At 43.0% G+C, this 27,974-nt stretch overlaps 1 protein-coding gene across 1 annotated transcript in view; it reads left to right on the forward strand.

The window, feature by feature from the left end:
- The window catches only part of RAD18 (RAD18 E3 ubiquitin protein ligase), a 213,994-nt gene extending 193,477 nt beyond the window's left edge, over positions 1 to 20,517 (forward strand). The window contains exon 12 of the mRNA XM_084840274.1: positions 20,221 to 20,517. Coding sequence (XP_084696400.1) covers positions 20,221 to 20,302 — 82 coding nt within the window. The 3' untranslated portion in view covers positions 20,303 to 20,517. The remainder of the gene's footprint in view (positions 1 to 20,220) is intronic.
- The last annotated feature ends 7,457 nt before the right edge of the window (positions 20,518 to 27,974 follow it).

Genomic DNA, 27,974 nt, shown 5'->3' on the forward strand with positions numbered 1-27,974 from the left:
GCTCCTTCCAGTCCTACTATTCTATGATTCTATGATTGGGGAGATGTCAAGATTAAATATAGACATTTTGGGTGTCAGTGAACTGAAATGGACTGGAATGGGCCACTTCACATCAAATGACCACCAGATCTACTACTGTGGACAAGAGGACCACAGAGGAAATGGAGTAGCCTTCATAATTAATAATAAAGTGGCTAAAGCAGTGCTTGGATACAATCCAAAAAATGACAGAATGATCTCAATTCGAATTCAGGGTAAGCCATTTAACATCACAGTGATCCAAATATACACCCCAAATACAGATGCTGAAGAAGCAGAAGTAGATCAGTTCTATGAGGATCTGCAGCACCTACTGGATAGTACACCAAACAAAGATGTTATTTTCATTACAGGAGACTGGAATGTTAAGCTGGGTAGTCAAACGACACCTGGAATTACAGGCAAGCATGGTCTGGGAGAACAAAATGAAGCAAGACATAGGCTGATAGAATTTTGCCAAGACAACTCACTGTGCATAACAAACACTCTCTTCCAACAACCTAAGAGATGACTTCATACATGGACTTCACCAGACGGTCGACACCAAAATCAGATTGACTACATCCTTTGTAGCCAAAGGTGGTGGACATCTATGCAGTCAGTAAAAACAAGACCTGGAGCTGATTGTAGTTCAGATCATGAACTTCTTATTGCACAATTTAGACTCAGACTAAAGAGAATAGGGAAGAAGACCCACAGATCAGTTAGATATGAGCTCACGAATATTCCTCATGAATATGCAGTGGAGGTGAAGAATAGATTTAAGGGACTAGATTTAGTAGATAGGGTCCCAGAAGAACTATGGACAGAAGTTCGCAACATTGTTCAGGAGGTGGCAACAAAAAAATGTACCAAAGAAAAAGAAAAACAAGAAGGCAAGATGGCTGTCTGCTGAGACATTGGAAGCAGCCCAAGAAAGAAGGAAAGCAAAAGGCCACAGTGATAGGGGGAGATATGCCCAATTAAATGCAAAATTCCAGAGGTTAGCCAGAAGAGATCAGGAATTATTTTTAAACAAGCAATGTGTGGAAGTGGAAGAAGATAATAGAATAGGAAGGACAAGAGACCTCTTCCAGAAAATTAGAAACATCAGAGGTAAATTCCAGGCAAAACTGGGTATGGTCAAAAACAAAGATGGCAAGGACCTAACAGAAGCAGAAGAGATCAAGAAAAGGTGGCAAGAATATACGGAAGATCTGTATAGGAAGGATAATAATATCGGGGATAGATTTGACCGTGTGGTCGGTGAGCTAGAGCCAGACATCCTGAAGAGTGAGGTTGAATGGGCCTTAAGAAGCATTGCTAATAACAAGGCAGCAGGAGATGACAGTATCCCAGCTGAACTGTTTAAAATCTTACGAGATGATGCTGTCAAGGTGATGCATGCCATATGCCAGCAAATTTGGAAAACACAAGAATGGCCAGCAGGTTGGAAAAAATCAACCTATATCCCCATACCAAAAAAGGGAAGAACCAAAGAATGTTCAAACTATCGAACAGTGGCACTTCTTTCACATGCCAGTAAGGTAATGCTCAAGATCTTGCAAGGGAGACTCCAGCAATTGATGGAACGAGAATTGCCAGATGTAAAAGCTGGGTTTCGAAAAGGCAGAGGAACTAGAGACCAAATTGCCAATATCCGCTGGATAATGGAGAAAGCCAGGGAGTTTCAGAAAAACATCTATTTCTGTTTTATTGACTATTCTCAAGCCTTTGACTGTGTGGATCATCACAAATTGTGGCAAGTTCTTGGTGGTATGGGGATACCAAGTCATCTTGTCTGCCTCCTGAAGAATCTGTATAATGACCAAGTAGCAACTATAAGAACAGACCACGGAACAACGGACTGCTTTAAAATTGGGAAAGGAGTACGGCAGGGTTGTATACTCTCACCCTACCTATTCAACCTGTCGCAGAACACATCATGCAACGTGCTGGGCTTGATAAAGCCAAGGCTGGAGTTAAAATTGCTGGAAGAAACATTAACAATCTCCGATATGCAGATGAATCCACTTTGATGGCTGAAAGCGAGGAGGAGTTGAGGAACCTCATGACGAAGGTGAAAGAAGAAAGTGCAAAAGCTGGGTTGCAGTTAAACCTCAAAAAAACCAAGATTATGGCAACCAGCTTGATTGATAACTGGCAAATAGAGGGAGAAAACGTGGAGGCAGTGACAGACTTTGTCTTTCTAGGCACAAAGATTACTGCAGATGCTGACTGCAGCCAGGAAATCAGAAGACGTTTACTTCTTGGGAGGACAGCAATGATAAATCTTGATAAAATACTTAAGAGCAGAGACATCACACTGACAACAAAAGGTCTGCATAGTTAAAGCAATGGTATTCCCCATAGTAACCTATGCTGCGAGAGCTGGACCATAAGGAAGGCTGAGCGAAGGAAGATAGATGCTTTTGAACTGTGGTGCTGGAGGAAAATTCTGAGAGTGCCTTGGACTGCAAGAAGATCAAACCAGTCCATACTCCAGGAAATAAAGCCAGACTGTTCACTTGAGGGAAGGATATTAAAGGCAAAACTGAAGTACTTTGGCCACATAATGAGAAGACAGGATACCCTGGAGAAGATGCTGATGCTAGGGAAAGTGGAAGGCAAAAGGAAGAGGGGCCAACCAAGGGCAAGGTGGATGGATGATATTCTGGAGGTGACAGAACCGACCTTGGGGGAACTGGGGGTGGCAACGGCCAACAGGAAGCTCTGGCATGGGCTGGTCCATGAAGTCATGAAGAGTCGGAAGCGACTGACCGATTAAACAACAACAAATTTTAATGGGATATATGAGGTTGATGGGATGAACACAGCTTTTCAATATTTGGTGGAATATTAGATAAAGACATAACTCGCATTTCGTCATCAAGCATGTTTAAGCTTCCACGTTTCTTTAAAAGTGTCTTTAAGTTTGCCATCGTTGAAAAGGATACTTCACAAATGTATGTAGTAGAAAACTGCAGAAGAATTTTTAATGCTTTTTTAGCTATGTTTGGATGCATTTTTGAAATGTGAATCCAAAAGCTGTCTAAGTCACTCTCTTCATACATCATTAACAGATTTCGATCATTTTTTATTCAGCTAATTCTTCTTCAATAAGTGAAAAGTTCCTTGTTGCAGTTGAAAGAAATGGATTTCTGATCCAATCATAGTCTTGGATTTCAACATTTGAGAAGTAATGATGAACTTTCTCTCCGAGCAATGTTAAATGGTCAACAATTAGCGAGCTGATATCACATTTTAGCTGGCACTCAGCAGTTTTGGAAAATATTTCAAAATTTACTTCTTTCACTTTCCTTTTCCAAATTGCTATTTTGTCTCTCATAGCACAAATTTTATCTACTGCTGTTAAGATCTTTTCTCCTTTTCCTTGCATACTGGTGTTTATTTTATTCAAATGTTCAAATATGTCAGCAAGATATGCCAATTTTGTGCACCAAATTTTGTTTTGAATTAGATCGCAGAATTCATTTTGCTGATTTTCCTCAAAAAGTTTAAGCATCATTTCCCTCAATTCATATACACGACAAAGCACTCGACCTCTTGAGAGCCAACTAATGTCTGTGTGTAGTAGAAGCTTTTGAAGTCTTCCCCCATTTCTTCACAAATATGAGCAAATAATCTTGATTGAAGAGGTCTACTTTTAATGTAATTGACTATTTGAACCACTTTGTCCAAAACGTTTCTTAATTAATTTCCAATGGTTTGCGTGACTAGTGCTTTGCGATATAAAAAGCAATGAGTAATTATAATATTTTCATTCTCTTTCTTTGCTAAACCTATAGAACCTTTTGTTGAACCAAACATTGAGGGTGTGCCATCTGTGCATATTCCTACACAATTTAACCATTGCAAATTATTTTCCTTCATGAAGCAATCTGAAGTTTTAAATATATCTTCACCTCTAGTTCTCATTGGAAGTTCTAGACAACACAAGAATTGCTCAATAATTCTGTCAGTATGAATGAAATGTATAAAAACCAATAAGTGTGCTAACCCACTGACATCTGTTGCTTCGTCTAATTGCAATGTAAAGATCATATCATCTTGAAAGATATCCTTCATTTGCTGCCTAATGTCATCAGACATGTCTTGAATACGTCTTCCAATCGTGTTACCTGCCAAAGGGATTTTATTAACTTCTATCTCAAATTCGGGCCCAAATATTGTTCGAACAATAGCACAGCAAGATTCCTTTATGGTGGTTTCAGCAATAGCATGTGGGTCCTTGTTTGGGGCAATTATTTGAGCAACCAAGTAACTTGCCTTTTGAGCTTTCTCTGATGTCTTCATTCTCTTTGTGAATGATGCAGACTGCTTCTTTATAGATTTTGAAAGCTCAGTAAACTATTCTGCAGTTTTTTCTGACAAATGACAGTGTTTTGAGGTAAAATGATGCTTTAATTTATTTGGTACCATACTTTCATTTGCAAGTATATCCTCACAAACTAAACACTGGGGACAAGGATTGTTTTCATTACCAGAAAATGTGAACCCCAGTTTCATATAATCTTTATTGTATAAACAAGGCTTGGAAATTTTTCCTTTACACTTCTTACGTACTAATACAGACCGTTCAACAGTTGATTCTTGCGTAGTTTCCTCTATAGCAGCTACATTTTGTTCATCACAAATGTCATCTTCACCAGCTTTCCTTTTCTTAATTAGAAACGTATCTATTTTATGGGTAATTCAACTGCAATTTAATGAATAAATCTATGCAAATTTATTTTTAGGTTTTAGCATTAACTAAATATGAAAATAACAGGACTGTTTTTAGCGCTTATCTTTCTCTGTTTTTTCTTATGAAAATAACAGCACCTGCGCTCCACTCCCACAGTGATAAAGTGAGATAAAGATAAGAATTGGGACCAGGAGAAAATGTGAAAAATAAACAAAATTAACTGAAGTATTTACAATACGTATTAGGATACATAGGTCCAGGTAGGAGCTCAGCTGCAAAAACACATGAAGTAGAGAAGCAAAAGTCCAACAAAAATGATGTAAATATATATGTCTCACTACAAGGCTATATTGCTGCAAATATTTGCAATGCCTATGTCCAGAGTCCAGTTCTAGCACTCTCCGGTGGTACACTGCCAGTGGGTGGTCAATCCACGATTACAGCAGAGTAAAAATAAAAATAAATGGCAGAAATCAAATTATAAGTGCCACGTGGTGGGTGGCTTGCTGTTTGCCACATTGGGTTTGGGAGGGTGGCCTCCCTTTAGCCAGCAGCAGGTGGGTTGACTGGGTGACAGCCTGCAGCTGCGCTCACCCAGGTGATTGGGAGCATGCTGATTCCGAGGCTTCTGGCCTCCACTGAGCTCTGTTCTGATTGGCCAAGATGGTGGATGGCCCACTCGGTGAAGTCCCAGTCCAGGACCTCCGGGGGACTCCTCCACTCAGCACTGCCGAGAGTTGGGAGTGGTGTAACTCACAACTAATTGCTCCGTTAAAGGAGTCTCCAACGAGAATTCCAAATTCTCCACACTCCTCGTCCAGCCAGCATTACCACACTCCTCACCATACTGCTCCGACACCACCAATCACATGCGTCCTACATCAAGACGCCACACGATCCTAAAGCAGCTAATGTTAAAGCAGCTAAGCCTTAGCTGCTAAGGCTTAGCTGCTTTAACATTAGCTGCTTTAGGAAGTTCCGGAGGAGGGGCCAAGGGGAGCAAACGTGAGTAAGGGAGCTCCGCAGTGCCCTTCCGCACAATTTTCTGCATTTCATGCGACACACCTACACTTTGCCTACACACCTACACACACTAATGTGTTGCGGCACACAGTTTGGAAAGCTCTGGCCTAGATAATCCACTCTGATTCAATATCCATTGTGAGCCATGGAGCCTATAACAATCTATTCATTTCTCAATCTTTTTGTAAGCCTCCCTAAGTCTGGAGGAGAGGTTAGGGGAGAGAAAGACAAATATGACCTTCAGTAAGTGCAACTAAAACTAACAGGTAATGCACACTGAGAGCACTTTATCTTTGAGTTAATATATGGGGGCAGACAGTACATTCTGGGTGTTACATTTAACACATGAATGTGGGAAGCAAGACCAAATGGGTCATCCCTACTCCTGTGTAGAACCTACATATCTACAACTAGCCCTATTCCTGTGCAGTCAGGAATTCTGAGAAAGTAGGCCTTATACATATGTTACATTGCATGCACAGAGGTTCAGATGGGCCATTACGCACAATCCACTAAGTGTTTAGTGTCTACAAAATGCTTAAAATGTAGGACCAGATTTTCTTTTATAAACATATTCCATAAAGCTAATTCTGGTGTTTTACAAATCTCTTGATCCGTATTTCTTTCTATTTCATGAAATATCTTGTCCCAGAATTTTCTAACCCTCCTACATTCCCACCACATATGTATTTGAGTACCGTTAATTCCACATCCTCTCCAACACAAAGGTGATAGATTCTTATTCGTTTTTGCTAACTTCACTGGTGTCAAATACCAGAAAAAAACATTAATTGGTTTCTTGCTGACAGCTGCGAAGCAATTAATTGCAAGTAACTGGAAGACAGCCTGGATGCTGACAATACCTTTGTGGAAAAAGAAAATTTGGGACATAGCAATAAATGAAAAGTTGACACAGAAGTTAAGAGTGCACAGAGGAACAAAGAAAAGAGACACCTTCAAGAAGGATTGGTGAAAATATATAGATTTCATGAAAAAAATTCAAATAGAATAACCTTGATAGAAGCTTATAGAAATTTGTAGGAATCATGAAAAGAAGAACATAATGAAAGAATGAAACAGGATGAATTAATATATTACCCTGGAATAGAAATAGAAAATAAAGGAGGGGAGAAGAAGAATCCTGAAACTGTCCATACTTGGGGAGGGATTTTGATCAATATTTATGTGTTTTTGTAATTTCTTTTGAAAAATAAAAAATTACCAAAAACAAAACATAGGACTATGTAAGATCTCAGTTTCCTTTAACGTAAAGGGCTTTGCTTCTCCTCAGCTGCCCTTCAGGACGGAGCAGTCACGGCCTCTTTAGAACAAAAGAAAAAGTGCCTATGCACGTTTAGACAGAGAATTGTCTTACAATTCCCAGCATGCCTGGCTGGAGGGTTTCTGTCAGCTGTTGGACTTTTTTTTTTATGTCTAAACCTGCATAGGGACATGAGAGGTTGAAAAAATGGTTGAGTAATAATGGCCATAGATGAAAGTGAGGGGATAAGGAGATGGGAACTTGGGAGGGATAGGTGATTATTACTCCCAAGCTGTCTCCTATATCAGAGAGCCTGAGCAGGCCTGGTGACAGTTGAAGTTGGGTTGAAGTTCCTGCTCCTGAATTCCAGGTCAGTTAATGGGAAAAAACAACCACCCAGTACTTGATCTTGGATGAGCATGCTGACCTGGCCTGTATCACAGAGACCTGACTGGATGGTACTGTGGGAGTAAATCTCACCCAGCTTTGCCCTCCTGGGTTCTCTGTGTTGCAGCAGGCACGTCCTGGGGGTGCGGGGGTGCAGAATCACAATGGTCTATCAGGATTCTGTCCCCCTGTCCAGGTGTCCCATCCCACAGTCTCCCAGTTTCACATGTGTGTATCTGAAGATGGGTGTTTCGGACAGAATAATGATTCTGTTGGTTTACCGCCCGCTGAGGCCGGTTATAGGGAACACATGAGCCCCTTGTTACAACAGCTTCACTGGCTACTGGTATGTTTCTGAGCAGAATTTAATGTGCTGGTTATGACTTATATGGCTTGGGACCAAGCTACCTGAAAGATCGCCTTCTCCTATATGAGCCTCCCCGGTTCTTAAGATTTTCTGAAGGGGCCCTTCTTTTGAGACTGCCGGCTTCAAAAGTAGTAACCTGAGAAAGGGCCTTTTTGGTGGCCACACCCAGGCTGTGGAATTCCCTGCCAAGGGAGGCTAGGTTTGCTTCCTCTTTGCTGCCCATGTGCAAGCATGCAAAGACTGCTTTATTCAAGAAGGCCTTTGGCCTGTAAGTAGGTATGTTGGATTGGAAGCGTCTATTATTATTATTTTAGTATTTATTATTATTATCTGTAATAGCTATATTTTATTATATATTAATACATTGTTTTATTGTTTTAATCCATTTTTATTGTGCCTGTAAGCTGCCTTGTGTGTTATTTTTTTGGTAGAAAGGTGGGTTACAAATAAATAAAGAAATAATCATTAAAATGAAAGGAGAAAAGCATGATGGTATGGGAGATGGCTGAAGGACAAAGGTGAGAGGAAATTTCAGGTCACTTGCCATGGTTTTTCTTCAAAAAGGTGTGCTTTGTAATGTTAGACTTTAAGTGCTTCCAGGTGGAACAATATCAGTCATAAGGCATCATGCATCTATTCTGTCTTCCCTCCTTAATAGATTTTTGTGGTGAGAGAAAGGACAGATGAAGCGGTAGGAAAACATGGGAGATTACAAATGAAAGACAAAGACAGCACACGCTTGCACAAAGGAGATGCAAATATACAATAAGAGAGGCAAAAAAGCATTTTGAGGAGCATGTTGCTAACAACATAAAGGCCAACAATACAGAATTCTTTAAATATATCAGAAGCAAGAAACCTGCTAGGGAGGCAATTGGACAGTTAGGTGATAATGGAGTTAAAGAAGTACTAAAGGAGGATAAGGAGATTGCAGAAAAGCTGAATGAATTCTTCTCATCTGTCTTCACTAGGGGTGTACGAAACCCCACTTACCTGGCTCCGCCAGGTTCCGCAGGTGGGGGGAGGCAATCCGTTCCTCCCCCCGGAATCCTCAATGGGGGAGGAGGTGATCCGTTCCTCCCCGCCGGAATCCTGCCCGGCTGGCTCCGCTCAATGGCCAGGCCACAGAGACACCGGCCAGGCCAACCCGCAGCGGGGCCTCCCGCCACTGCCGGGCTGCTGCGGACACAAATGGCGTCCTGTGTAGGGGACGCCATTTGCGTCCCTATGCTGGCCCGTGATAGGCTACGTAAATATTTACGTAGCCCATCACGGCTAAAGCAGGGACGCAAATGTCGTCCCTTACTCCATTTGTGTTCCCGCTTTAGCCGTGATAGGCTACGTAAATATTTACGTAGTCTATCACGGCAAAAAAAAAGGGAATGCAAATGGCAGCGGCTACAGCGGCCGCCATTTGCGTTCCCTTGTTTAGCTGTGATAGGCTACGTAAATATTTACATAGCCTATCATGGTGAAAAAGGGAACGCAAATAGCGGCCGCCGTAGCCGCCGCCATTTGCATTCCCTTTTTTTGCCATGATAGGCTACGTAAATATTTACGTAGCCTATCAGAGCTTCTGCAGGGACGCAAATGGTGTCCCTGCATTAGCCGTGATAGGCTACGTAAGTATTTACGTAGCCTATCACGGCTAACGCAGGGACGCCATTTGCGTAATTATTACTACGTAAGTATTTATGTAGCCTATCACAGCCATTCGAAAGACACAAATGGCAGCTGCAGACGCGGTCGCCAATCAAGGAGCACCAGAAAGGCCAACAAAGGTAGGCTCCGTTCCCAGCCCATTTTGCGGGGTGGGGGGGCGGGGGGCTTCGTTCCGCCATGGATTTCGGGGGGCTGAATGCGCTGGCATTTGGCCTCACCAAGATCTGTGGCAGAATTCTACACCATGCCTAGTCTTCACTGAAGAAGATATAGGATAGATACCTCTGCCTGAACTGATGATTTTGTCAGGGCCCAGTTTCAGCATTACAATGGGCCTTGTAGGTTATAGCTTGTATTTGATTAGAAGTAGCCTGGAAGGGCTTGGGTCTATTCAGCCTGTGGAATATCAGAATCTGTTTGAGCTTCTCTCTGTCAGTGTTCTCAGAACAGAGCCATCGGGAGTCACCCAGCTCCCTGTCCACCTGCTGGTCTGGCCTTGGCAGGTAGGGAGGCTGGAAGCTGTCCATGAGAACCTGACGGAGGTGAGGTGGGGTTTGCAGAAGGTCTCCCAGGTTGAAGCATCACTGCTGGAGGGCTGAGCACTGACACCCTGTGCAGCCAGGGCTTTGCTGTCTGTTAAGGGATCCAGAAGGGGTGTGGTACAGTCACACCTTCCCTTTTAAGCTGATGCAAAGGTGAAGAAACTTTGCTAGGAACATCTCATCTTAATTGCCTGAAGCCTTCTCTGTTTGGATCCATTATCGTCTGGGCTTTTGGAGGCACCCTGTGCATGGACTCTCCCTTAATTGGAACTCCCTTTATTGGATTGCTAAAGACTTCCCATGAAAAGTACTGTGAGGCTTTTCATAGACTTGAACTCTCGCTTGCTGTGAATTGTGTGTGTCTGTCGTCAGCTCAGCATACTGGCAGGCTGGGTTTGATCTACAACTTCTGGACTTTCCTCTGCCTGGACGCATGCAGTGTGGAGTTACCAATGCGAAAGCGGTGGCACAGAACTTGCATGTTTGGGTTTACCCTTCCCTTGATCTTAATAGGTCTCGACCATTAGCATTATCAACAAAAGATTCAAAGTTAGACTATGGGTGTGTTTTTTGTTTAGGCCTTTAAAGGATTCATACCTTGATTACCTGATGGGGTCAATCCAGGAATCATTCCTATTCCTTGTTCGGGGTCAGAACCCCGTGTATGGATAGCCTGGGTTAGATATGCCAGGAATCCTGAGTCCCTTCTCTTGTGTTCAGAACTGTGGAGATGGCAATGGGGAAAGCACGTTGATGAGGATCTGAGTCACGGTAGTAGTGTTTAGTTTTGGACTGTTCCGGAATTACATAGAGCCTATAGATACTGACCATCAGCTATATGATTTCGGAAGAATGTAACCATTAAGCTTTTGCCATGGAATTTCCTGCAATAAAGAAATGTCACTGATTTGAGTGTCCAGTGTCAGAATGCCTGAGCATGTGAAATGGAGGGATCAAGAAGCCTGACAGTTTTCAGGAAGGGAGTCTGAGGAACTGAGACATATAGTGGTGACCAGAGATGAAGTTCTTGAACTTATTGACAAATTGAAAGATAATAAATAACAAGGTCGAGATAGTATCCATCCTAGAGTTCTTAAAGAACTCAAATCTGAAATTGCTAGTCTTCTAACAAAAATATGTTACATGTCCCTAAGATTAGGGAGAAGAGGAGGCAGCCAGCAGAGGTGGCAGCAGCAGTGCTTGCAGAGGAAGGCAACTCTAGCCAGCCCTTTCCCTCCGTGCAGAGACGAAGCAAAGTTACACAAGCATCAGAGAAGCGCATAATCACGGCCCTCAATGGGATGCGAAGGGAAATGGAGGCTAGTTACTCCCACTGGCAAAAGGAAGTGTAGTGCGATTCTGAAGGCACAGAAGAGTGCTTTAGCATTTTGATGAGTTGGAAAGGCAGGCTAGTTATTCTAGTTACCTAAGTTACTGAGGTCATGGCCAGGTGAAAGACACACCCCTAGGAATTTAAAGCAGAGGGATGGGCACACAGTAGCTGAACTTCAGGAGAACCAAATTAAAGGGAAAAAAAACAGTAAAAGTACTTTGCCAAAATGCAGCTTCCCCACAGGTAAACTCCAGGGTGGCTGCAGACTAGCCATGATCTCATGTGCCGCAAAGGACCTCCAAAAGGTCCCCATCTGCAGCACATCTCCCATGAAGACAGGTCCCTGATCATACTTCAAGTGATGTAGCCTTCACAGACTTGGACTGGGTCTACACATACAGGAGGATGAGCTGGAATGTGATTGTAGGATGCTGAGCTGGTAGAATGGACGGTACCATTTCATACTAGAGGTGACGGATACCACTTTTACATGCTCCTCATGTAAAAAATATCTACTTGCAAATAGGAAAGTCGATAGCCCGTGATTGCTCCACTAGCAAGGAGTGTTGACAAAATGTAGGGGAGCATTCAAAATTCTTCACATGCTGTGTGAAGTGGGGCAGCCCATTATATCACCTCAGCATTACTACTGCCTCATTCTTCTACATGGGTCGCCCAGGGCTTTAACTGGTGGCAGTGGGAAGCAGTATGTGTTCTATCTATGATAGCCGCTTCCCTGTGAAAAGGTCTCCCAGGACCTTTACAATAGCATGTAAGCCTTATTTCAAAAGGCATTTGGGCTGGCTAAGTTGCCTGAATTGTTATTAGCAAGAATTAATGGTTTGGAATCTAGGTTCCTAAATGGCAGGTATTTCTGCTGACTCCCTGCTCCATCCGCAGGCCCCCTGCACCATATCCCACACCATTCAGAAAGATCACCTAATCTTCAGAAGCAGATTTGGGGAGGAGGTGGTGGGAAAGCCTTTTTCCATGAATGGAACTCTGTTCCATTCACAGAAGGGATGTTAGGATCTAAGCCATTGTATTTTATGTTTGTGGGTACTGGTGGTTCCTTTGGTCTTAGCTGTTAGCATTTTGAGTTCTGGAACAACTTGTATTTGTTTTGAATGAATTAAATTGTAATTTATAGTGTACTTTAAATGAAATCTTTGAGAACTTCCTTGGCAGCTTGATTTCGGGTTGAAAAACATGGTAAAATTAGTTTGGTGTGTTTTTTTTAAAGTTTTTTCCAAGCTATTGGAGAAATCCTCACAATTTAAGTGGCAGTTTGAAACTACAGCATTTCTCCTGAATTTTACCAGAAGAGCTAAACAGGAAACCTTGAAATCATGCCCCCTTCGAATCAATTTGAAAAATATTTGGGCAAGTATTCTGTGAGGGGGATTTTGTTTCAAATAAAGCTTTCAAAGATTGATTTTTGAGAGCTCTTGGTAGCTGCACATTGTACAAAGATAGAAAGTACAAAGATAGAATTGCTGCTGCGTGTTTCTCCCGTTCTCTGTTTTGAACTTTCAGCCCACCATATCCTGAGAGATACCCTGCTGGTGATCCAAAGAAGGAACAGAACAAAGCCAGAGAGGTTGAGAATATCCACCAGGCTAGCTTCTGTTGTATGCATTGGGGGGGGGGGGGGGATGAAGTCAATCTTTAGAATGAAATTAGCCTTGACATTCTTCATGAAAGATACTTGACATTCAATATCTTGCATACACTCATCACAGCTATGCTAGTTTTTACGTCAGCTACTGAACTCCAACAATATAGTTTCTGTTTATACTTTGTTTATTTCTTTGTTGTAGTCCCTATAAAATGTTATATATGGCCAAGTTATGCTCCAAAAATAAATCCTACTTAAACTTGGGATTTTGAAATGCTATCTCTGTGGTTGCAAAACATGTCCACCATCTTATCCCTGGTCTGGGTATAAATTCCCAGAACTGCAGCCTGGTTCTATTGTATTTAAATGTGCATGCTTTCTATGAAGGATCCAGGGTTGACCTCCCTATGGGCGGAGCTACACATTATCTCAGCTAATGTGTGTTTCCAGATGCTGGCGGGGGGGGGGGGGGACTTGCAGGGAACAACTGACTTTAACTTGGACAGCCTGTTCTCCCCTGCAAATTCTCTCCTAAAGCCACCACCCTCCCTGCAGCCTAACTGGACTTCCTTTTAGAGCCCAGCTAGGAAAAAATGATTTAAACAGCCTGGAGGGGCATTTGCAGGAGAGGTGAGGCAGAGGAGGGTTACGTAACCCTGTCATATCCTCCAATCTATAAGTGCCTCTCCACAGATATCAGCACTCTATGCTTTAGGCAAATATTTGGGTGTAATTCTAGCATTTGGTGGTAATTCTAGTATTGCTAGCATTGCTGTGTTTTGGGCACTTGTATTTAAAAACACACACACACACACACACACACACAAAATACTGGTTAAAGTTGTACAGTTTTATGCTCTACAGTGCAATGTCTAGGAACTGCCCCTCTTTATGTCAGATTACTAATAAGCCATAGTTGATATGCACAGTTATTGTGATCAGCATTGAAGGCTGCTGCACCGTTTGGCTCCATACATTTATATGACTTTGGGAGGCCGGGGGAATTCCAAAAAGCCCTTCTTGAAGTTTTGTGCCAAAAGCATTTGACTGAACCAACTTTTGAACTGTGATTCTCTTTTTTCAAGAGGGATTTGTGGAAGGTATGGCAAAGACTTCCCTCTTGTCTTCCTCCAGCTGCCTCCACATTTTTCTGCTCCTGCTATGTGGAACGTTCTTTCCTCCAGATGTTGGCTTGTCTGTGAGGCTTGTTTGTACTGTTGTCTTCCAACCACTGGCATGATAAACACTGGATCTAAGAGCAGGGTTTCATTTGATTATAACTGTTGTTTTCACATTTTCCTTGGGGCATAGATTCTAAATAAAAAAGCAGTCACAAATGTAGAAAATTGGCTGGATATTGAAGATAAAAATGTAGTTAGGTATGTGGTCAAGCAATATTTTCATCAGGCTTTTCTTGGGGGTGGGTAGAGGGGGAAATATGGCCAAATATCCAAAATGTATTACTATGAAACTGGGAACTAGTTATATGTAAGCGAGATTACTTTAGAGGAAGAATAGGGGAACTTTGTTATTATGAGATTGAAGGATCAGATGCCATCAGATCCATCCTTATCTCCAAGACAAATTGTTCTTTACCAACTTAGTTTATTTTAAAAGGCTTGAGATGGAGCAAAGAGTTGGTATTGTAGAGATGGATGCAGGGACGGCCCTACCATTGGGCATAGTGAGGCAGTTGACTCAGGTGGCAGATGCTGAGAGGCAGCAGTGAGGTATTGGCAGAGAGAGCTGGGGGCCACACAGCCTGTCCTGCACCCCTTAAGCTAGCCTGCTGCCTTCAGGTGTGAGGGATGATGCTGTCCCATTGCCAGTGCCAAAGAAAGATTCACCTGCCAGTCCAGCTGGCTTTTGTACATTGAATGGAAGAGGACACCATCTTGCCCTTTGCAATTGTTTAGGTTTCCAATATAATAAATAGAAAGAATTATATGTTTTAATTTGGATTGAGAGGTGTCATTTTTGACACACACAGCCGCCAAGTTTACTTTAAGTATGGTGCTCTCTCTTCTTAGAAAACATGTTATGCGATACAAATGTGTAGTTGGGGAAATTTCAGTTCACCAGCCATGAGGGTGGGTTATTAATCTACAAGGACGAATCACGTCTGTCACAGGGGATCAGATGTGCTGTTTCAGCTCATTGAGTCTTCACAGGACATGTATGCCGATTCAGAAGTTATTATGCTAGACTGGTCTTTTCTCTAGCATCGTGGCTAATGGGACCAGCTTGGGTTGTGCAGTCTGACTGATGGCTTTTCCCCTCGCGAGCTGATCTACATATTAGGAGCCATGTGTTTATCAAGGCAGACTATTACACGACATAAGAGATACTTGCTGTATTTAGCAAACAGGCTTACTTAGCTGCTGTTGGAGAGATGCATCTTCACTATTACAGCCCAAAAGGACAAAAGGATTGTAGGGTGCTTCATTAAAATGTTACTCCATTAGTTTAGAAATGAAAAGCATCATTCCACTGAACAGCAAACTCAGCCGGTTGAATTCTTATTATCAATTTGGAAGCATAACCAGGGGTAGGGGCAAAAATTAGGGAGTGGTTTCAACATACGTAGGAGAATCCCTAGGTACACAAAAGTATAGAAGTTTGTAAATTAAAAGAAAAGGACTTTTTGCAAAGTCCCAAATGGTCCAACAAGGAACTGTGAGCTTCCAGAGCTGAAGATGTAGAGATAAGAAAATAATATAGAATTCAGAGTCATCCAATTAAGCTGAATGGTGGGAGATTCTGGACAGACTAAAGGAAGAAGCCCTTCATGTTGTGCATATTTAAAGCATGGGATTTGCTAGCACTAGATGTGGTGACAGCCATCAACTTGGTTAGGTTTAAAAGTGTATTAGACAAAGTCATGGAGGATTAATGGCTCAGCTCAGAGATAACGGTAGGGACCGTAGTGTGACTACGGGAGAAATAACTCCCTAAAGGCACAATCCTATGCAAGTTTAGATGGAAAAAGTTGTACAACTCCCAACATCCCCTCAAATCATTCTAAGTTGGGCAGCCAGGCTTTTCTTCCCACAAACACAGTACAAAATTAATTGTACTATGTTATGTTATGTTTGTTATGTTATGGAAATATAAGTACACCTTGTGAACCAAACTTGTTTAATTTTTTTTAAGGCTTGGCATCAAACATTTCTGAATTGTAGCTTTTTGCTACTTATAATATGCTGACACTGAACTCCCTAGGAAAGAATCACATTTCGTTTCAAAATTGTGAACAGCTTTGTTTTTCTTCTCTATGGTTTCACTTGGATATTTGTTACTATATTGGTCCAACAAACTGAACCACACAGAGTGAGTTAAGAGAATATGTTTTACTGGAACAAAGTTTAAGTGAATGAGCAAAAAATACACCCCACTTTCAAAAGCAGTGTTCTGCATTTCCACCATCATTTCCCCCCCCCCAATATATCATGTGGTTTACTTTGTGTTATAAATTACCCTTGGGTATGAATATATGGAAACTGGTATATAGAGAAGCAGTTTTCTCTGACCAGATGCCTCTGATGGGCACATACAGTTGTGTTATCCCTCTCTCAGGGTATGGTCTAAAGTGGAGCAGGTCTGGCCCTGGCCAATGCCTGGCTGGGAGATCACCTGAGAAACCTGATGGCGGAGAATTTCTCCCCGAAACTTCGGGGGGCCGAGCGCCAACGTGTTCGGCCCCCCGAACAAGTTTCGGGGAGAAATCCTCTGCACCCCCCCACCCCCCGCACCCCCCCCGGGACGGGACTTACCTTTGCCGAATGTCCCTCCCGGCGGCGGGTCCAGCCGGCAGTTCGGCGGGTGTTCGAGCGGGGCGGAAGCGGCAGCCGGTCTTTTGACCGGCTGCCGCTGCCGCCATTTCAATAAAAGAAAAAAAAAATGCCCCCGTGATAGGCTATGTGACGATTAACGTAGCCTATCACGGCTAGATTTGCAAAGTCAGCCGTGATAGGCTACGTTAATCGTCACGTAGCCTATCACGGGTGACTTAAAAAAAAAAAAGCGCATACAGATAATGGCGGCCCCCATAGGGAGCCGCCATTCCCGTTCCTTATTTGGTCGCTGTAGTCTACGTAAACATTTACGTAGACTACAGCGACTAAATAAGGAACGCGAATGGCGGCTCCCTATGGGGGCCGCCATTTGTGTACGCGCTTTTTTTTTTTAAGTCACCCGTGATAGGCTACGTGACGATTAACGTAGCCTATCACGGCTGACTTTGCAGATCTAGCCATGATAGGCTACGTTAATCGTCACGTAGCCTATCACGGGGGCTTTTTTTTTTTTTTAAACAATGGAGTTCGCAGCCGGGCAAGGCGGGAAGCCTCCTCCCCGGCCTGAATTTCGGCCGGGCGAGGCGGGAAGCCTCCCCCCCGGCCTGAATTTCGGCCGGGCGAGGCGGGAAGCCTCCCCCTCCGGCCTGAACTTCGCGGGGGGAGCCGCGAAGTGCCTCCCCCCCACCGCGAACAAGCTTCAACGAAAGGTAAGTGCCTTTCGTCCACCCCTGTGCATACCACATTGAGATTGGAAGAAAGATGAAATATAGATGTAAGAAAATTCCATACCTGCAGTGTCATATGCCGTGGCCATAGTATAGAAATCAAGACCCCAGAAGCCCCCTTCACTTCTCTTCTTCAGATGTCCATGCTCAAGGAGCAAATGTCAGGAGCAGAGGCAAGAAGGCATGCAACATCCAGAGCAGGGTGAGCTCAGCCCCACTTCCCATTGATCGAATGGTGCCTCTTCATGCACATAACACATGAATGGGGCCAGAGACATCTATAAATGTAAGGCAAAGCAGAGAACTTTCAGATCCAATTCCATCTGATAATATGTTTTAAGTTCCAGAGGGGGAATATATTTGTGCCTTGTACTAAATAAATGGCAGAGTAGGCATGGGAACTAAAATAGGAGGACAAAAGGTATACTTTTGAGTACTGGCTAGATGACATAAAATATAAAGTCTATTGAATGTCCAGGTCCCATTAAGAGAATTTTAATTAAATTGAAATAATTTAAACTAGCTAAACAAGTAACACTGCTTTAGCTGTCCTTGGATCCATCTCTTTGAAACACCAGTTGGATTTAATGTGACTTAGCTGGTGAAAAGCTATGTACAATAACACTTGTCAGTGGTGGAAAGGTCAGCTGCAAATATCATCTCTTTAGTGGCAATGCTAATGCACCAGCATATCAAAAGCTAATAAGGGATACATGAAGGAGATACATTTGTTCTAATAGAAATTCAACTCATCTATTATATCTGCACATATCATTAGCTGTGCCAAAGAACTTGATAATAATGGAGAGTTTTATATGTGAAGACAATAATGATGGGAAGGACTTGGGCCACACAGCAAAGGCAAAGACGGAGATTGTTAACTGAGAAAACGGATTGATTCAAGTTGATTCCAGACAGATTTTTTAAAAATCTAGAGCATAACTGCGTGGTTCCAGGTGTGAAGAGGAAACCTAGTTGCATGGATCAATTAAATGCTGGATCAGTGGCACCAATTTGCTTAAATGGTCAATTCACATTATCATTTTTATCACCTGAGATGAACTTTGACGCCTCCTGAACACACTGTTATTTCCAGAGGCCTTCCTTGAGTGACTAGCCGCAGTTTAGTAAATTGGGAATTTGTTTCTTTTAAAATGTTTTAATTTTTTAATATGGTGTTTTATTCTTTTATCTTTGTTGTTCCCCGCTCCAAAACCTTTTGATGTGGATCAGTATATAAATATTATAAATAAATAAATAAATAACAAATAAATAAATAAAAAGAGACATGCTGGATCAGACCAAAGATCTGTCTAATCCAACATTCTGTTACCAGATTGCGTGTGGACATGAAGGCAATAGCATCCTCCCATTTATGCTCCATCTGCTCTGAGATGTACATTTTCTTGATATTTTATAAACTCATTATAAAATACAATAAAACCAATCATTAAAACAATAAAAGAATAAAACAATCAACAACATCTCATTAAAATAACCAGGGATAGCTGGCATTGCTAGCAGCCAGGGAGATGCTTGTGAAACAAGTGTGTTTTCAGTTGTTGGCGGAAGTACACCATACTAGGAGACAGCCTGATCTCAATGGGGAGATCCTTCCACATGGTGGGTGCCACAGTTAAGAAGGCCTCCTCCTCACCACGAACCTCAGTATGGTCGGCAAGCCCTCCCCCTCAGAACGTAGAGATCTTGTGATATAAATTCCATAGTTTCACTATGCACTGTGTGAAGAAGTACATCCTCTTATCTGTCCTGAATCTCCCACCATTCAGCTTCATTGGATTACCCCGGGTTCTAGTATTATGACTGGAGAAACACTTCTCCCTCTCCACTTTCTCCATACCATGCATAAGCCTATTATGCTTATATAATTATGCTTATATAATTATAAGCATAATTATATTATAATAATTATAATATAATTATGCTTATAATTTCTCCATACCATGCATAAGCCATACCATGCATAAGCCACATGATAGTACCTACTAAATCACAGCTTGGCTATTGATGTGCAGTGATTTATTTTATTCCTTCTATTAAATTTATATCCTACCTTTCCTCCAAGGAGCTCAACAATCAGGTACATGGTTCTCTTTCCCTATTTTATCCTCACAGCAATCCTGTGAGGTAGGTTAGGCTTAGATAAGTAACTGGCCAAGTTCACCCAGTGAGCTTCATGGCCTAGTGGGGATCTGACCCTGGGTCACTTCCTCTACACTCTGTCCACTACACTGCTGTAGCTTTCACATTGGCACCAGCGATACAAATGCTCATCAACAGAGCCTTCACAGCAAGCTCAGTAGTTCCCAGTGGAAGCAATCTTATCAGGTGATATATTTTACCCCTCAAATAACTGTTGTCTAGCATGATTCTGTACACTGGCCGTAAGAGATGAGGGATTAGAACTGTTTTCATGTTTCTGTTCTTCCTGAAGATAAGCTGTGGAAGGTCAATGGCCCATTTGGCTCAGTAGCCTGTGAATTGACAGGACACATAAATGTTTCAGGGAAGGTTCACAAGCAGGGCATGTTAATTCCTAACATTTGATCATCATAGGGTATACTTTCCTTCTGGCTGTAAAATTTGTATCTGAGGGGCAAAATTGGATATCTTCTACAGTTGATCAGGATGTTTCCAATAAAATAAGATATGAAGTCTTGGAGAAATGACAAGTTTAATCAGTTAAATGAATAGTTTGAAAAATAAATTGTGAGCTTTGAACTTTATGACATTCTTAATACATTCTTATTTTTTCCAGGTTGAACCAACTGATCCTCTCTGGCAGATATGAGCAAGTACTTAGTCCGAGGCTAGGGGAAGGGCCAGTATCCAGCAGATAAATCGGAAGGAAACAGACCAAAGGGTGGCTCAAGTGAGGCGCACAAGCAATGGGCATTATGCAGTTTCAAGAGATAATATTCTAGGCAGGAACTATTTACTCAGGACTGCAGCCAACTGGCAGTCAGCTGCTAGTCACCTGAATGTTCTGGCTGGGTATCAATACATTTACAGAAGTTCTGGCGATTCCGTGTTTTTATAACACACTACACATGGATGACATTAAGTCCTATGGTGGCTTTAATTTTATGCAAGCGCTTTATAGGATGCTTGCAGATGGAGGGCTCCTAGCACTACCAATAAAAAATAGTGCACATGTTCCATCTTTTATTCCTTAATGGATTTATTTCTGGTAAGAAAAAAAGGCGGAAGAAGCATTAAAATACATGGGAGGGTTACAAATGGCATCTGGAACAACCATCGAACCATTGTGTTTGGTTCGTGTATTTAAGAATATTTATAGACTGCCTTTCTACAGAAAACTGTTCAGAAGGGGGATTGCAACAATGTAAAAATGCAGGTAATGGTCCATACAAAATAGAACAAAGCCCCAAGACAATTACACTAATCAAATAAAACAATCAAAACTACACAAAAACAGCAAGAAGCTTCAGCAATCCCATCTATGAAAGGAGAGAACAGGAGTGCCCATATGGACTTTCCACATGGGCAGAGAGCACTCTACAGCTCCAGAGCCACCCCAGAAAAGGCCTTATTCCTGATCAGTGACAAACCTGCCTCCCTAATGGAAGACAGGGGTTGGTCTTATAGGCCCCTTCCAGCCCTACTACTATTCTATGAAAAGTGGCACTGTACTAGTAAACACCAAGGTGGCAGCAGGGGTGTGTGTGTGTGTGATATCATATGTAAAAAGGTGCTCCCTGAAACACTTAGGGTCCAGATTATACAGGGGTCTAAAGATCAAAGCCAGTACCTTGAACTGAGCCCAGAAACAAACTGATTACTGAAAATGTTTTGGAATGGGTGTAATGTGTTCTCACCAACCTATAGCAGACAGCAGATGGACAGTAGTATTCAGTACCAACTGTAGCTTCCAAACCACCTTCAAGAACTGCCCACACATAGACCTGGTTCACATGATCACTGCAGCCCACCATGGTTTATTTAAGCCATGTTCGGACAAGATGACAAGCCACATTTGTGGCTTCAATATTCAAAAGTCACCTGGCATATGACTTTAAATAAGCCAGGGCGGGTTGCAGCACATGCTGGGCGACTCTTGAATATTCAAGCCACAACTGCAGCTTGTTGTGTTGTCTGAACCCAGGAAGGGTGGGTTGTTGGCATGGTTAACAAACCACCCACAAACATAAAACAGTCATGCCAACATCCATCCACCCTTGCCAGGTTTGGATGACACAACATGTTGCAGTCCTGGCTTGAATATTCAAAACGGCTGCCCACCTGTGCCACAGCCCACCATGGCTTAAATAAACTACATTAGGCAGCTTGATTGTGGAAGCTGGCCCAAAGTGTGCATTGCAATAATCTAATTTAAAGGGAGAGATGATAGCTAGCTCACTAGCTTCCAACAGTGGGTGTATCTGGTGAATCAACACAGACTGGTAAAAAGCTCTCCTGATCACACTGCCAAGTGGAAATCTGGGCATCATCCCTGGTCCAGGAGTACTTCCAAGCTACAAATCTACCCCTTAAAAAAAGTGTGATCCCATCAAGTTCAGTTTATTTCCCAGCAAAGTGGTCCACTGAATCTCCCACCATCAACTCTGTCTTATCTGGACTGAATGTAGGTTTATTCATTCTCATCGAATCCACCACTCTTCATAGACACTCACTTGGACGTGATGAATAGGAGAAATAGAGGACACATTAGCCCATATCTCATGATGACATCTCTTCCATAACAGCATGGAAGACAGAATTGATCTCTGAAGAGCCCTGGCCTGTAGGACAATTCTCACAGAGAGGGGCAATAGTCTGTCAGCACCCCTGTCTGGAACCTGCCCTCCAGGAACAGGAACACCACAAAATGCCACTGTCAGTTCCCAGCCCAGATCTATGGTCTGGAAGGCTACTATCATCAACAGTACTGAAAGTCCAGGAAAATCAATAAAGAGTCATCACTTCAGTGCCACTGCAGCAGGGGTGGACCGCATGTGGCCCCTGCTGCCCCCTGGTGTGCCTTAAAAAAAACAATAAAGGGGAGAAAACTAGCGGTCTACCACCAATATTCAGTGGCGAAGCATTACGGAGGCTTAGAATAGAGAAAACAAGCTACATTTGTCCATTTTAATTTGTCCCTGTAGTGCTTTGCTGTTGAATTTTGGCAGCAGTCCATGAGTTTTCTCCTTCCCCCCCTTTTTTTTTTTGCTGCCACTGCATTGCTGATATTAGGCAGCGTGGATGGTAGCAATGCAGCCCATGATGGGTCGGGGGAAAGGGAATTGGCCTCCAGACTACCTGAAGTTGCCTATACCTGCACTGCAGGACATTATTATTGCACCCAAATTTGAAATGAGCAATGTGGAGGAATAAATAAGGAGACTTTCAATTTTTCCCCATGTATTGACAGGATCTTTCAAAGAACCTGCAAAATATGTCTGTGCTCTGAGATGTATGTTTCCTTGATATTTTTTAGGCCCTTAAATTATGCCATGGTCCTGTTCTGCTTAACTTTGGATGGATTGTGCCCTGTATATGGAAATATAAAGACGTCGTCAACCCAATCTAATTCTTGTCATACTTTACAAAAGAAGAAGGAGGAATTATGACTTGCTACTTACACCAGAATGTAGACAGGAAGGTGCATTCCACTGAAAACAATCTAATATGGATACACTGAAAGACTCATTTGTTGCTGTGTAGTATATGGTCAGCTCTTAGTGGTTAGAGTTTGCTGTCTTCTGGGCCATTTGGAGAAAAAATGAATACAATCTGCAGCAGTTTTTATAAAATTGGGGTGCTTGCATTATATTAATTAAAACCCATCTTCTGTTTGCCTGATGGCTTTTGTGTACTTTCTAGTCTTCAAATCCAGAAACCAGATGGATGTATGCCAGTGACCCCTTTGTGAATTGTCTCAGCCGCTCATGTATAGTTATTTAATTAGTTTGCAATGCTTCTTAAAATGTGTGCTCCCTGTGGTGGCTCCAATATTCCTGGAGCCAAGGTTAATTTGAATTACATTGTTTGGCAAATGGTATCCTACCATGGATCCCCTTCATGGATCACTGTCTTGTTGTGGCGAAGGGGCTTGCGTAACTCAGGGAAGCCATAAGCTATGCTGTGCAGGGCCACCCAAGATGGACAGGTCATGGCGGTGAGTTCTGACAAAATGTGGTCCACTGGAGAAGGAAATGGCAACCCACTCCAGTATTCTTGCCAAGAAAACCCCATGGAATGTATCACAAGGCTAAAAGATATTACGCTGGAACACGAGCCCCTCAGGTCGGAAGGTGTCCAATATACTACTGGGGAAGAGCAGAGGGAATTTCCAAGTAGCGCCAGAAAGAGTGAAGCGGCTGGGCCAACGCCGAAAGGACACTCAGCTGTGGATGTGTCTAGTGGTGAAAAGAAAGTCCGATGCTGTAAAGAACAATATTGTTTAGGAACCTGGAATGTAAGATCAATGAATCAAGGTAAGCTGGAGGTGGTCAAACATGAGATGGCAAGACTGAACATCGACATCTTGGGAATCAGCGAACTCAAATGGACAGGCATGGGCGAATTTAATTCAGGTGACCATCATATCTACTATTGTGGGCAAGAATCCCTTAGAAGAAATGGAGTAGCACTCATAGTCAATAAAAGGGTGGGAAAAGCAGTACTGGGGTACAATACCAAAAATGATAGAATGATCTCAGTACGAATCCAAGGCAAACCATTCAACATCACAGTAATTCAAGTCTATGCCCCAACCACTGAGGCCAAAGAAGCTGAGGTTGATTGGTTATATGAAGACCTACAACACCTTCTAGAACTAACACCAAAAAAAGATGTCCTCTTCATCATAGGGGATTGGAATGCTAAAGTAGGAAGTCAAGAAATCACCGGGATAACAGGCAGGCATGGCCTTGGTGTACAAAATGAAGCAGGACAAAGGCTAATAGAGTTTTGCCAAGAGAACACGCTGATCATAGCAAACACTCTTTCCCAACAGCACAAGAGGCGACTCTGCACATGGACATCACCAGATGGTCAATATCGAAATCAGATTGATTATGTCCTTTGCAGCCAAAGATCGAGAAGCTCTATACAGTCAGTAAAAACAAGACCTGGAGCTGACTGTGGCTCAGATCATGAGATTCTTGTTGCAAAATTTCGGCTTAAATTGAAGAACATAGGGAAAACTACTAAACCTTTCAGGTATGACCTAAATCATATCCCTTATGAATATACAGTGGAGGTGAAGAATAGATTTAAGGGATTAGACCTGATAGAGTGCCTGAGGAACTATGGATGGAGGTCCGTAACATTGTTCAGGAGGCAGCAACTCAATCCATCCCAAAGAAAAAGAAATGCAAGAAAGCCAAGTGGCTGTCTGATGAGGCTTTACAAGTAGCTGAGGAAAGAAGGGAAGCAAAAAGCAAGGGAGAAAGGGGAAGATATATCCAACTGAATGCAGAGTTCCAGAGAATAGCAAGGAGAGACAAGAAGGCCTTCTTAAATGAACAATGCAAAGAAATCGAGGAAAACAACAGAATGGGAAAGACTAGAGATCTTTTCAAGAAAATCGGAGAGCTCAAGGGAACGTTTTGTGCAAAGACGGGCATGATAAAGGACAAAGAAAGACGGGACCTAACAGAAGCAGATGAGATTAAGAAGAGGTGGCAAGAATACACAGAAGAACTATACAGGAAAGATCTTAATGTCCCAGATAGCCATGATAGTGCGCTCACTGAACTTGAGCTGGACATCCTAGAGAGTGAAGTCAAGTGGGCCTTAGGAAGCATTACTAACAACAAAGCTAGTGGAGATGACAGTATTTCAGCTGATCTATTTAAAATCCTAAAAGAGGATGCTGTTAAAGTGCTGCACTCAATAGGCCAACAAATTTGGAACACTCAACAGTGGCCACAAGACTTGGAAAAGGTCATTTTACATTCCAATTCCAAAGAAGGGCAATGCGAAAGAGTGTTCAAACTACCGTATAATTGCGCTCATTTCACATGCCAGCAAGGTGATGCTCAAAATCCTACAAGCTAGGCTTCAGCAGTATGTGAACTGAGAACTACCGGAAGTACAAGCAGGGTTTCGAAGAGGCAGAGGAACTAGAGATCAAATTGCCCACATTCGCTGGATCATGGAGAAAGCAAGAGAATTCCAGAAAAACATCTATTTCTGCTTCATTGACTACGCTAAAGCCTTTGATTGTGTGGATCACAACAAACTTTGGCAAATTCTTAAAGAGAGAAGTACCATACCACCTTACCTGTCTCCTGAGAAACCTGTATGAGGGTCAAGAAGCAACAGTAAGAACCGGACATGGAACAACAAAATTGGGAAAGGAGTACGACAAGGGTGCATATTGTCGCCCTGCTTATTTAATTTATATGCAGAGTACATCATGAGAAACGCCGGGTTGGATGAATCACAGGTCGGAATTAAGATTTCCGGGAGAATTATCAACAACCTCCGATATGCAGACGATACCAGCCTAATGGCAGAAAGCGAAGAGGATCTAAAGAGCCTCTTGTTGAGGATGAAAGTGGAGAGTGCAAAAGCTGGTTTGAAACTCAACATTACAAAAACGAAGATCATGGCATCTGGCCCCATCACTTCCTGGCATATAGAAGGGGAAGAAATGGAAGCAGTGAAAGATTTTACTTTCTTGGGCTCCAAGATCACCGCAGACAGTGACTGTAGCCATGAAATTAAAAAGCGCTTGCTCCTTGGGAGGAAAGCTATGGCAAACCTAGATAGCATAGTAAGAAGCAGAGACATCACCTTGCCGACAAAGATTCGTATAATCAAAGCTATAGTTTTCCTAGGCATGTACGAAATTGACTTACCTTTCACGGATTATGTTGATGGTGGGGGGGGAGGCGTTCCGTCCCTCCCCCCGGAATCCTGGCCGGGGGGGGAGGCGCTCCGTTCCTCCCCCTGGAATCCTCGAACGGTCGATTGAGCTCCGCGGCAGCTCTGCGGAGCAGCTGGCCAGGCCTGGCCCAGCCAGGCCAGAGCCGTCCGCAGCCGGATTTCTGTCCACAGAGGGCTCTGGGTAAAAAAAACCCCAAAAAACTCACAACCAACTGCGTACGCAAATGGCGGCAGCTACGGCCGCCGCCATTTGCGTTCCTTCTTTTTGGCCGTCTTAATCTACGTAAATATTTATGTAGAATATGACGGCGAAAATAAAGGGGAATGCAAATAGCGTAGCAGGTGCTATTTGCGTCCCTTTTTCATTCACCATTTTAGCCTACGTAAATATTTACGTAGGCTAAAACGGCGAATCAAAAGGGGACACAAATAGCGCCTGCTACGCTAATTGCATTCCCCTTTATTTTCGCCATCATAGTCTACGTAAATATTTACGTAGATTAAGACGGTAAAAAGAAGGAACACAAATGGCGGCTGTAGCTGCCGCCATTTGTGTACGCGGTTGTTTTTTTTTTTAACCCACCCAACCATGACGTAAAGATCACGTCTTTTTTTTTTTTACACAAGCCTGGAAATGGTGGCAGCGGCAGCCAGTCGGAAGACCGGCCGCCGGAGCCGCCACAGCCCAGAAGATCTGCCCCAGGTGAGTCTCGTCCCGGGGGGGATCTGCGGGGGGGCAGGGGGGTGTCAGGCCGTTCCGCCATGGAGTTCGGGGGGCTAAATGCACTGGCATTCGGCCTCACCGAGATCCGTGGCGGAATTCTCTGACATCCCTAAGTTTTCCCAGTAGCAATGTATGGCTGTGAGAGCTGGACTATAAGGAAGGCTGAGCGCTGAAGAATTGATGCTTTCAAACTGTGGTGCTGGAGAAGACTCTTACGAGTCCCCTGGACTGCAAGGAGGTCAAATCAGTCAATCCTAAAGGAAATCAACCCTGACTGCTCATTGGAAGGCCAAATACTGAATTTGAAGCTCAAATATTTTGGCCACCTAATGCGAAGAGAAAACTCCCTGGAAAAAACCCTGATGCTGGGAAAGATTGAAGGCAAAAGGAGAAGGGGACGGCAGAGGATGAGATGGCTAGATAGCATCACCGATGCAACGAATATGAATTTGAGCACAGTCCAGGAGAGAGCGGAGGACAGGAATGCCTGGCGTGCTATGGTCCATGGGGTCACGCAGAGTCGGACACGACTTAACGACTGAACAACAACAACGACATCCTACCATGGCCAGATAAAAACATCACCCACAGCAGAATTAAGAGCAGGAGGGAATTTTAAAAGCAGAACTTGTAGCTAATACATTTTAAAAGCCATGGGCAGGTTCATATGAGAGAAGGGTGGTCTTTCAGATATCCTGATGCCAAGTGAGCTAGGGCTTTATAGGTAAGCGCCAGTGCCTTGAATTGTGCCTGGAAGCAGATTGGCAGTGACTGCAGTTGGTACAAGAGTGGTTTAATATGGTCAACAAAGTATGCAACAGAAAGCAGTCTAGCTGCTGCATTTTGTACTAGCTGCAGTTTCTGAAGACTCTTCAAGGGCAGCCCCACACAGAGCGCATTACAATGATCTAAATGGGAGGTGATTCAAG

This window comes from Heloderma suspectum, chromosome 2 (assembly GCF_057233095.1).
Source record: "Heloderma suspectum isolate Gila_16-S chromosome 2, 16-S_ref, whole genome shotgun sequence".
In the NCBI taxonomy this organism is placed as follows: Eukaryota; Metazoa; Chordata; class Lepidosauria; order Squamata; family Helodermatidae; genus Heloderma; species Heloderma suspectum.